Source organism: Paramisgurnus dabryanus, chromosome 7 (genome assembly GCF_030506205.2).
Source record: "Paramisgurnus dabryanus chromosome 7, PD_genome_1.1, whole genome shotgun sequence".
Classification (NCBI taxonomy): Eukaryota; Metazoa; Chordata; class Actinopteri; order Cypriniformes; family Cobitidae; genus Paramisgurnus; species Paramisgurnus dabryanus.
Window position 1 is genome coordinate 21,297,447 of NC_133343.1, and position 12,403 is coordinate 21,309,849.

At 37.9% G+C, this 12,403-nt stretch overlaps 2 protein-coding genes across 21 annotated transcripts in view; one reads left to right on the forward strand and one right to left on the reverse strand.

The window, feature by feature from the left end:
• dock7 (dedicator of cytokinesis 7) overlaps positions 1-4,179 on the forward strand; it is a 56,606-nt gene extending 52,427 nt beyond the window's left edge. For 19 of the 20 annotated variants that reach the window (XM_073815157.1, XM_073815158.1, XM_073815160.1 and 16 more), the window contains 2 exons: positions 473-640; positions 3,745-4,179. In XM_073815157.1, coding sequence (XP_073671258.1) covers positions 473-640; positions 3,745-3,787 — 211 coding nt within the window. In that variant the 3' untranslated portion in view covers positions 3,788-4,179. Of the gene's footprint in view, positions 1-472; positions 641-3,642; positions 3,663-3,744 lie in introns of all 20 variants that reach the window. The other variant, XM_073815163.1, reaches the window with a different exon arrangement.
• A 63-nt stretch (positions 4,180-4,242) lies between these two features.
• Positions 4,243-10,157, reverse strand: usp1 (ubiquitin specific peptidase 1). The gene is made up of 9 exons (XM_065298966.2): positions 10,021-10,157; positions 9,463-9,644; positions 9,250-9,376; positions 9,018-9,119; positions 8,750-8,916; positions 7,859-8,520; positions 7,557-7,721; positions 7,231-7,432; positions 4,243-5,764 (listed from the first exon to the last, which is right to left on the reverse strand). Exons 2-9 carry the CDS (start codon positions 9,639-9,641, stop codon positions 5,011-5,013), a joined length of 2,358 nt encoding a protein of 785 aa, XP_065155038.1. The 5' UTR covers positions 9,642-9,644; positions 10,021-10,157; the 3' UTR covers positions 4,243-5,010.
• Between the last annotated feature and the right edge of the window lie 2,246 nt (positions 10,158-12,403).

Genomic DNA, 12,403 nt, shown 5'->3' on the forward strand with positions numbered 1-12,403 from the left:
CGATTACACTATTTAATCTGTTGTTTTATTAGATTATTGCAACGTAAATGTGACCCTGCCTTTGAAATTCATGCTAAGTCTCAATCTAATTATTGGGTGTTTATGGGATTAGGTGCATCAATGTTTGATTTCCCTTTAATATTGACTGAGTAAGGTCATGTAAAAAGATTAAAATGAATGAAAGATATCAAGGTCATGTCAGAGCCACTGGTGTAGTAGGCAGTGCTCAGACACGCTTTTGGCGACCTGAGTAAGAGTCCCACGTCCACCCTGTAATTTCTTCTCTGTACATCACTGTCTGTCAATAAAAGGTAAAAAAAATAAAGGTTATATTTATACAGAATGTTCTTTACATTATGTAGGATGATTTAAAACAGTTAATCAGAAAAATGACTTTAGCTGGGTTTTCACAAGCAGTGTCACAAATGTGTTGCCACTGGTAATGACATTTTTCTTATTGAAACCTCCACAGATGTGAAGATGCCCTTCGCAAAAACAAGAGTCTGATCGGGCCGGACCAGAAAGAGTATCAGAGAGAGCTGGAGAGAAACTACCACAGACTGAAAGAAGCTCTGCAACCGCTTATTAACAGGAAGATACCACAGCTCTACAAACCTGTGTTACAGGTCAACTCCCACAGGTCAGAAAAAAAGTGTTGATGTCAGAAACTCAAAAGTGTTTAAACTTAGCACAAGTGACAAGGTGTAAATGCGGCTCTATTAAAAGCCTGATCATTAAAAAGTGTAAATGCACCCAAACCACAGATTTTCTGTGATCTATCTTTGAATAATTGGTTATTTCCTAAATATTCCCAATTGTAAAATCTTTTACATTTATGCCAGGCTGCAGATGACGTTTTGTGCTAAATAAAATGCAGCTTACTGAATCATGTTTGACAAAGTACACAATAGGGCTTTTCACACTGCACTTAACCCTGGGTTATTTTTGTTCTAAACCCTGCTTTTAAACCTAGGTTAAGGATCGTTTCACAATTGAAATTTAGAAGTGGGGTTATCCCTGAAACTAACCCAGGGTTCTGAAACCCTGCTCAAGCTTTAGGAATACACCGTGTGAAACATCAGATTATGAACAGTGTGAAACTAAACGTGAAACCGATAACACAGGATTCCATTAACCTGGTGTTTAGAATAACCCGGGATTAACTGTTTTAAAGGGATAGTTAAATTGAAAATTCTGTCATTAATTACTTATCCTAATGTTGTTCTAAACCTGTATGAATTTCTTTTTTTTTGGATGAACACAAAAGAAGATATTTTGAGAAATGATGGTAAACACACAGCAGAATGTGACCATAGACTTCCATAGTAGGAATAAAAAAATATAATGGAATTTAATGGGTACCGTCAACTGTGTGCTAATTATCGTTTATCAAAATATTTTCTTCATCATTTATCACAATACTTTCAAAATATTTTTTCCTACTATGGAAGTCAGTGGTCACTATCTGCTAAATTCATACAGGTTTTGAACAACATGATGAGTAAATGATGACAGAATTTTCATTTTAAAGTGAACTATCCCTGAAAGTGTGAAAACCCCTAATGGTAGGAGAAGGCCATATATGTAATGAAAGCTCTCGATGAGCTCTTTCTGCTGCCGGAAGGACACGAGTGAATTCTTAATCAATTTATTCTCGGTTTCACGGACAAGGCTTAGCTAAAGCCAGGACTAGGCCTTAGTTTAATCAAGATGTTTAAGCATCTTTGATAAACAAGCCTTAGAAAAAGACGTTACTGGTGTGTATTTTGAGACAAATCAATGGCACTGGCTTATTTTAAGACCTGTCACTGCAAGTTATTTCCAGTTGAGACAGCTCACACTTGTGTCTTAGTCTAGGACTACTAGGTTTAAAGAGATAGTTCGGCCAAAAATGATATTAAACCCATGATTTACTCACCCCCAAGCTGTCCGAGTTGCATATGTCCATCGTTTTTCAGACAAACACATTTTCTGATATTTTAGAAAATGTTTTAGATCTTTCAGTTGATTAAATGTAATGTTACGGGGTCCACGACCTTCAAGTCCAAAAAAAGTGCGTCCATCCTTCACAAAATAAATCCAAACGGCTCCAGGATGATAAACAAAGGTCTTCTGAGGGTAATACGCACGGTGTTGTTGTAGAAATATCCATATTTAAAACTTTATTAACGTAAATAAATACCTTCCGGTAGCGCCGCCATCTTAGACTCCTCTGTATTCAGGAGAGAGTATTAGCATAGTGTACGCACTTTTCTTAGTGACGTATGACAAATGTCAGGGTGGGGGCACAGAGCAGCAGAGTAGCCTCCGTAAGCTCTCATCCTGAATGCGGACGCGACTAAGATGGCGGCGCTACCAGAAGGTAGTTATTTACGTTAATAAATAACAACACCGCGCGGATTCCCCTCAGAAGACCTTTGTTTATCATCCTGGAGCCGTTTGGATTTATTTTGTGAAGGATGGACGCACTTTTTTTGGACTTAAAGGTCGTGGACCCCGTAACATTACATTTAATCAACTGAAAGATGTAAAACATTTTCTAAAATATCTGAAAATGTGTTTGTCTGAAAAACGATGGACATATGCAACTCGGACAGCTTGGGGGTGAGTAAATAATGAGTTTAATATCATTTTTGGCCGAACTTCCCTTTAAGCTTGCCTGTGAAACCAGGGCTTAAAGGTATAAAAGATTAAAATTAGTACCGTATTTTCTGGACCATAAGTCGACCATACGCAGCGTTTATTTAGAAAATGATTTCACAAAATCCAAGCCGAAGAACAGACATTTAATCTGGAAAGGCAAGTTATTCAACTGAACAATAGCACACAGAACAGCAGGCTAAATAGATGTCCGTACATGTTAAAGTAACATAAACAGTTATTTACACGATATACAATAGCATACAGAACATACCTGGGAGGCTGAATAGGCTAAATTAACATGACAAGCCAAATCAAGTTCAAAAAGGTCCCAAAGTCATTTCACCTCACTGAATCCATTGAATTACATAAATACAGGAGCAGCATAGACGGTTATGGTTGCTCTTGGTTCATATGAAATATTTTTGACATATAAGTCGCACCTGACTTTAAGTTCCAGGACCTGCTAAACTATGAAAAAAGTGCCACTTGTAGTTTAGAAAATACGGTACACAAAGTCTGATCAAACTGTGGTAATGTTTTGATCCTCTTGTAAAGCTGGTGAAATGTCACTTTCTTGTTCTTAGCCCTCGTTTTGTAATAGTTCAGTTCAGACAGAATTATTAAACAAAACTATTGTAACTCAAATATGTTTATGCATTTATGCTTTTATTCAATGCGACTTATGGTGGATTACAACGTATACATTTATTTTCAGCATGTGTTCAATGGGTTTGAACCCATGACCTTTAGGGCTCCTAACGCAATGCTCTACCACTGAGCTATACAGGGGCAAAAACAATCCTGACTGAATCAAAATTGTCAAGAATATATTTTTTTTACAAAAAAATCTAATACTCAAACCGGCATTAGATAAGCGCTGATAACCAGCCCCAGTTAGAGAAGAGTTCACATTTCTTCAGGCCACGTTTATCATCTTTACACCTGATGGTTAGGTGTTTGATGAGTGTTTAACCTCCCGTTTTCCTTTTTAACAAGCAGCAAAAGGACAGCCTGACAAGGTACCCACGTGGTAGGAAGGTGTTTTTGTCAATTTTCTCCCATTTTTGTCCACCCTAACATTAGTTTTTCTTTTTCTTTCAGAGACTCTTTTAGCAGAATGAGCCTTCGTAAGCTAGACCTGTGAAGACGAAGAAAAACTAAAAATAAAATGCAATTTTATTTATTTGTATATATCAGTCCTCCTCACAATATCAGTGTTTCTGTCATAAAGTGTTAAACGTTTGGTACATCATTCCAATTTTGTATTAGTTTACAAAATGGCCTGTTACATGATCGTAAGACTTGCGTGTGAATTTAGCCTACAATGTGTCAAATCTGTATTCAATTTGCTGTGTGCACTTTTTTAATTTAATTTTTTTATTTCATTCCAGTGCATTTTTAATAGTCATGGTACAACTTAAAAGTTTATTTAATCCTAATGGAAAAAGCAAAAAGGATACGAATTTTTTTCAGCATTATGTAGTTTTATGTACCTTTTGTTTAAATATTTTACTAAATAAAAAAATCTAATATTCATTCTGGTGTGTAGTGTTGGTTTTTAAAATAAAAAGAAACAATTTTACATGCTGGTGATTTAATTGGTAAAAATAGACTTAACCAGGTATCCCTCCCCAAATATACACAATTGAATGCCATATTATAGTAGCATTTTCCATGATTTATTGCTTTCAGATATCTAACTATAATGGCATAAAGCCAGGTCTGCTTACAACATGGGAACACTGCAAAAAAAGCTTCACCAACTGGAATGAGGTATAGTTTATACAAACTAGAAAAATAAGTTGCTTTATCCCTGCAGACATATAAAGACAATTCATATACTCTGACCAACATTCAAATTAAATTTCATTGTGTTTGGAAAAAATAAAGTGATATTTCATTGCTGCAGCAGTCTAGAATGTGACAACCATGTATCAATTTGCTATAAATATCATCTTCCAAAAAGGGGTCAATTTGGAACCAAAATATTGGGTAATAATACATCTTGAAAAAAAAATACATATTTAAAAGCATAAGTGCACAAAATGATTTGTGCCATCCATCCTCTGGAGGTATCTGAAGGGAATGGTTGAAAGTACAGAAAACAAAAATTTGTCACATGCACAGTAAGTGCCAGGGTGCATTTGCATGACGTTCACGAAAAAGCAGAGTACAAAAATACTGAGAAAGATCATACATCTATAAACAATAGCAATAACAAATGCAGCTTTTGCACTGACTGACATGTTACACAATCATATGAAGTATACTAACTTAATATGAGCAAAAATGCTTAATTGTCCATCTTATAAACCACAGAACTGAGTGGACCAGTGTAATGCCACAATTTCTGTTTGTATCCGATCGTTACTGAGAGATTCTTTTGTAGAAGAGCAAATAGGGTGTAGATGTGGAGCAGGTCTCTGGGGAACAAGCTCGAAGAAAGTCCTCTTCTTGAAAGAGTCTCACTTCAGAGTCATCAAACAGCATCCACTTTCCCTCAAAGTCCAAAAGGTTCTGCAGAGCCGAGTCTAGGTTTACCCGAGTCCCGTCTCCCGTAGCATCGACCCCCTCCTCTTCGTTCTCCGTCTTCACTCCAACTTTCTGAGGCATAGAAGCACGACTGGTCAAGCTGGACGTCTTCTCAGGATTGGCCTGTTTGCTGTTGCCTAGCTCATAACTGGTGATGCTCCTCTGTCCTCCAAGAAGTGCAACACCCTCTGAGCATCTTTTGCTTCCTGCCTTGCTGGACGTGTTTGTGATGCTTGACCGGTTAGCCCCTTTTTGCCCTCTGCCAGACAAGCAGAAAGACACCTCCCCATCATCATAGTCCGTCTCGGGTACCTCTTCTTTCTTCAGTTGTTTCGTGTCCTCTTCTCTATCTTGTTTTCCATCCTGAGGCTGTGGCTTGAGATCGGTCCGATGGAGATCCATCATACGGATGTAAGTGGTGTAATGTCCACTGCTGATGGTTACTCCACTGTGCATGACCACGGCAAAGAGCTCGTACTGATGGCTCTGGTCCGGAGAATCGGGCTGAGTGCACCACTCGTGCAGTGAGAGCCTAAGAGGTGTTTGCAGAGGTGTGTTCACCTTGGAAAGGCCAGCATAAGGGTCCATCCTGTCCAAAGAGTTAAGGAGCAGAGAATTATTTGAAATTCTGAATAAACTAATGTTTATTAATTTGACACTCCACTTTTTTTAAATTATGCTCATTTTCCAGCTCCCCTACAGTAAACATTAGATTTTTACCGTTTTGGAATCTATTCAGATGTTCTCCAGTTCTAAAATCACAACTTTTAGCATAGCTTAGCACAAATATTGAAACTTTTATTGAAAATATTGGTTATTTTTGAGCACGATGCTAATGGTCTAATCAGATTCAATGGATTGTGCTAAGCTATGCTAAAAGTGCTAGCGCCAGACCCGGAGATTGGCTGAATGGATTCCAAAACGGTAAGACTCAAATGTTTAACTTTAGGGGAGCTGGAAAATTAGCATATTTTCAAAAAAAGTGAGTGTCCCTTTAAACAAGTATTTGGTTGAATCTCAAAAGCCTGTCAAGAACATTTCCCCCTAAAATCAAAAGAAAGTTTTGCATTTACATTTGACCTAGATTAGGGCTGGGCGATATGACCCAAAAAATTATCGAGAAAATGTTTTCCATATCAGTCGATATCGATAATTATCATGATAAATAACAAATCTTTACTCCTGTCAAATTTAAAGGCAGATTTTTGCTCCTGAATGAAAATTGTAAAAACCAGACAGTTAATAATGGTTTTAAACTACTTTTTATTCAGAACATGACAAATACAAAAACTAAAATCTTGTTTTAATGCATCTGTATTAAATGTAAATCTATTTGTTATGAAATCAACACATTTCTGACACAAAAGCAGCAGACTACTGTCACTTTAAGACCCAAGACAGACTGCTTTAAGTTTCAATATACTGAGTAACAGCTGTTTATGTTCACTTAAACAAGAAAGAAAACTTATTCAGTGATCACGCGTGTGTTATACATATACTAGCTATACACGCTGATAAATGGATGTCAAGAGTGTCACGTTGTTGTGGGAGCGCACAGTTTCCTGAATTTGTGAATGTCCTGTAAATATACTTTTAAAGCTGTGCAGACGTGTGCGTGCGCAAGGCGGACGCTGAATGAAAGTACAGTATACTGCACGCACCTGTGTCTGCTGTGTTTGACGAACCCTGTTTGCGCGTCCAACATTACACACAAGAAAATGTTTCCGCGCATTTGGATTCCGTGATTCCGTCCGCGTTATCCGCATCGCGAAAATCATAGGTCTCTACTAATAAATGAATAACTTGCCTCATCTTCCACTCCTTCAAGTCTGACTGTCACTGTGATTGTAAACCAAGAGCGCGTGCCGCATCCGGAAGTGCTCGCGCAACATTACGCACAGTGCTTAAACATTATCGATCACTTATCGAACGGTCCTTATCGTTTTATCGAAAAAGTTTATATCGGTAAAATTATCGTTATCGAATTATCGCCCAGCCCTAACCTAGATACGTTTTCGCCAGGTGGCATAAAAAAAATCAATACAGGATACCTACTCTAAACCATTGGCAGCAAAGCATTTCAGGTGGATTGTGACGACCTCTGGGGTTTTGTCAAACAGAAGACTTCTCTCAGCTTCTGTATAGTGATGACAGGTCTCACAGAAATATTTATCTTCACCCACAATTCGCTCCACAGATGCAAACTGAGATATGGCCCATTTGAGAGTTTTCAGCTCATGCTTGGGATCTGGAGAAACTGAGAAAAAACATCCACTTATAAACATCTCAGCAGCCACAGACTGTAGTGTTTATTAAGTGCATATAAGTGTATTTTTAATCCATCCGTGTCTGCATGCGTTTCTATATTAAAATGTACTCACTTTCAGAGCTGGAGTCCGAACAGCTGGTCTCATCCTCCTGTACAGGCACGCTGATGTCTTGAAAGTCTTCCCTCCTCTCAGTATAACACTCACATTCCAGACACCGTGTCCGCAGCACCAGCTGACCCTGGAACATCCACTTCAGCACGTCCAGGCCTGATCTCTCTGATTACAGAAAAACGTGTTTCATAATTTTACACCTTTTTCTATTATCTAACAGAAATGATTATTTTCCCAGCTTTGTCAAAGGTTAGTGCACACAAATACCATTAAATATTTGTATAATTGAATTTAGTACTTACCTTCTTTCTTCTCCAGACTCTTTATAACTTCCTGAGCTGTGCTGCCGTTTTCAGATGTGTCCTTTTCCTGTTTCTCTTGGGCACTAGAGTTCACTTTCTCTTTGGTCTCCTCTTTCCCTCCAGCATGTGAAGTAATTCTTCCCATGCTTCTGAACTTTGAGAAGATGCTTGGCTGCTTCCCAGATGGCTTTAGCCAGCCAAGCTTCCCTCTCCTTGTCCTCTTGCCCACCTCTTTGGGGGAACTGTCGACCTTCTCCTCCTCTGTGGTGCTCCCTTTCTCCTCTTGCTCATTTTCCCCTCGCTCATCTGCTTTATTATTCTGGTCAGTAGGAGAACTCTCTGTGGTTATGTCGTTGAAGGATTTTCGCTTCGAACGGGTCATAGGCGCGCTATCCACGTTTTTCTTGGACTTGCTCTGGGACTTTGGCTTTTTCTTCGCATTGCCTGCTTCAGTGTCACTCTTTCTCTTTCCGCTCAGTTGTCCATCAGCGCTCATGTCTTCCTCATTGGTGGATTCGCCAGTTTTGTTGCTCTCCGTCGCATTTTTTTGGTCCATTTCTTTTTTGATTGTGTCACAGGCCTCCTGGATGTTTGCAAGGATGCACTGCAGTACCTCTTGGGCATCATGCTGAAGGTAGCCTTCATACATGGGATTTAGCTGCCTGCAGAGAGAAATGAAGCAGGGTTGATGACTACTTAAATTGATGTAACACATTTTTATTAAAGCAAAGGCTATTATTTGCTTTTTGGGAAGTTATATATAAAGATATTTATGGTCACTAAAACCTATTTTCAATAGCCTTTTCTTAGGTGTCAACCTGTATTCAGGTATAACATAGCAAAGTAACTTCAATAATCTTTTATTAGTTATGTCCTGCAGCCCTGCATTACCTCAGGATGTTAAGCAGCCTGCGGGGTGGTGTTGCAAGTTCTCCATCACTGTATTTTTCTGGGTTAAGGAGAAAACTGGACTGCAGCTGTTCCACAGATGAGACGAGGCTGTGAAAACTGCCCAGCAACTCCATATGAGCAGGTATAGTATCCTCACTAGAGTTTTCCTGATGATACACAAAAAGTAACAGCTGTTTAATGCAAATATTCAAGGTTTGCTTCAAGTAATCCAAATAATTTTTCTCTTAAAATGAAAATTAAGACAAACCTCTGTGGCTTTGGTACCATCTTCTGGCTGTTTGTCTTTCAGTTTAGCCAAATCACACAAGGACTTGATGGCCTCTTTAAAACCAGGGCAGTAATATAAGACCTGAAATGAAGGCGCAAATGCCACTTTCATTCATAAGATACAATGTAACATAATTATGCAATTATTAGGAGCAGAGTGTAATGAATAATACACGAAGACTGTGTAAGCTAATGACAAGCCAGGCACATACCTGAAGGATGCTGTTTAGATAGCAGGTGTTCCCTAAATTATTAAGCCCGACAAAAGGGACGAGGCTCTCTTGCTTCTCACATGTTGAAGGGGATGAGGGACAAGGCATAGGCACAACCTGATCATGACTTAAAGGGAAAATATAAAAACTTAGAAAAGACCGCACTTTTTTAACGTAACCTGCATTTGATAACACAATAAATGCGTGACGTACTTCGTAGTCTCTTCTGGTTCGGCGGTACTGTTTTCTTCTGCTGGGGTCTCTGAGAAGTCCAGGGCCCGTTTGGTGTCTTTCTTCTGGAAGAACTTGAGAGACAGTTTGCTTTTCTTTACTGGACTCCCCGCGACAGCCACCACTCCACTTTCACACTGCAGCCCGGGCATTTTATTCATTTACTGAATAAGATAAAAAAAGACCCTCTCAGAAAAACGAAACACTTGCACCGACATCAACTAACGTTACGTTAAGAACCGCGCGGGATTCTCTAACGTTACTCAGATGCGCTTTAGAGAAACACGTTTTGCTATCCACCGTTCTGTCATATGTTACGTTATATAATCGACAGAAATTATGCACATACATCATATTGTCTCTAATTTAGACTCGCTGATTGATTAACAATTGTTCATTTGTGGAGTTATACACATGCATACGCAGTATGGCTAACTGAGTAGCCGCCCAACCCACACAACCTGCACGCCGCCTGCTCTTTTCTAAAACTCTAATACAGAGTTGCATAACAAAAACATAAATTACATTTGATGGGCTTACCTGTTAGGGTTTACTACGCAGGAATTACATTTTCGACGAGAAGTTTATACAAAATACGCACTTTCGAATTAAAGGTAAACAATCTGACAAGCACGTCTACTGTAGAACTTGGCGCTTTTTCGACTAGTGAGGCTCCTCCGCTAATGCCTGAATAAAAATAGATGGTCGAATACATTATTTGAAGTTAACGGAAAAATACTTTAAATGTTTTTTTTAGAGAATAAATGCATGTTTTTGTTTTATAATTATTGGGGTTTTCAAAATCTGGAATATAAATACAGTTTGTTATCAGGCACAATTTAAGATTGCCCATAGTTTTAGCCTGCATACAAAGCATCTCGAGCCGATCTAAGATCAGTTTAGATCAAGATCTTATGGTGTTTCGTCTGGGCTATGAGAAATGGTGCTGGACCTGGATCAGTGTAAATGAAGCGTTCTAGTTGCTACGTTATCTACGTGCAGATAATAAATTAGGTTCAAAAGCAAATAAAAATAGTTAATGCATATTTTTTTAGGACTGCATGTTGTTATTTTACATATAAAGGTTTACAAACCCTGGCTCAGAATATTCTAACAGTTACAATATTTTAAAATAACCAAAACAAAAAGAAACAGTTTTTTTACAATAAGAAACCGTTAAAATCGTATTTTTACACATAGGCAAAAATTAAAGTAGATATTATGCCTGTGGGAAAACCGACAATACTATACACATATTATTTTGCACTTCCATTAAATATATATTATTTCACTTCCACCGTACACCAGCAGATGGTCATCAAGAGCAATGCACGATTAAAGCAACTGAGAAATGTTTCTTAGATGCATGGTCTACATAATGTATACAAAATTACAAAATGTGAACATCTTTTTTCATAATCATTATTTAATGTCAAGATATGTTTTTTGACCAGACCGGTCATTTTACCATTGCTTTAAGGGTGCGTCACAATTTAAATATACAGTATAATGTTGCTTACATGTGATGTTATATGAACACTATGTTTAAATAATAAAATAATTGTAAATAGCAATAAATAGCAAGTCACACAGCAGGACATATAAATTCCCCTGTCCAAAAATATGAGTCTTATCTACAAATGTTTTCTTTCACTTTTATATGTTTGAAAGGCTCATATAGCTTGAGAGTAAGTCAATGACAGTATAATTAAATTGCTGGATATATACAATCTACTCCTCCGCATTTATTCTCAGGAGCAAGCCAGACATGGGATAAAGATTTGGAGTCTGGAAATGTGAAGAAACATACCAGCAAGCTAAAAGAATGAGAGGCATGTGCTTTTTCAACCCCAACTGCTGTGTTCTGTTTTGTAAATCACATTAAGCAGCCTCCTTCACACACTAAACCTGAACCTGCTTTAGTGTCTGTGACATACATACTGTCAAATTATACACCAAACAGATCACACGGATGATTATATAATTGCATTTATATATGATGTCCAAAGTCATTATTGTTTCTGCTTTTTTCAAACGGTTATATTTTTACTTATTTTAATTTGTAATTGTCATTACAATATGTTATAGGCTGTAACATATATAACAGTTTTCTATAAAGAAAGATGTCCTAAGCTAAAAACCATGATTACCTGTTTTGTTAAGAATTTGTCAATGTCAATTCTGTAACTGTTACCTTTAGGAACAGTGTTGACCGTTTTTAAAGAGCACCTATTGTCCGATTCATGTTTTTAAATTTCCTTTGGTGTGTAAGTGTATTAGTACATGTTAATGATATGCAAAAGGTACATATCCCAACGTAAACGATGAGACGAGTTATCGCATTCAACATAAATCTCTTTTCTTGGACTACAACAAACACACTGATTGTAGGCAACAGTTTACTTCCTGGGATTGGTGATGTAGACAAGACCAAATTCCTCCCGCTTCGGACTCGCAGCCTGTTATGAACTCCTGTTAGCATTGCATTGCGACCAAATCTTTCAGACATGGTAAGGAGCGTCACATTTCTGGCTACTAATGGTTACTAACGGCGTTTTTTGTTCAGTAACGAGTAATCAAGTAAATTATGTTTCCCACGTTAGAACGCTGTTATCATTACTGAGATTATAATTCTGCATATTACTATAATTGATCTCACTGAAATGATTTTCACCCGAGTAGGCTCTCTCTCTTATCCAGACAGGCAATGTTTTTCTAAGTGTGTGTGTGTGTACCTGGTAATTATCATGTTGTGGGGACCAATTGTCCCCACAAAGATAGGAATACCAGTGTTTTTGTGACCTTGTGAGGAAACAAGCTTATAAATCAAACAAGATGATGTTTATTGAAAATCTAAGGTACAAGAAAGGTTTTTGTGATGGTTGGGGTTAGGGAATGGGGCAGGTAAGGGGAATAGAATATA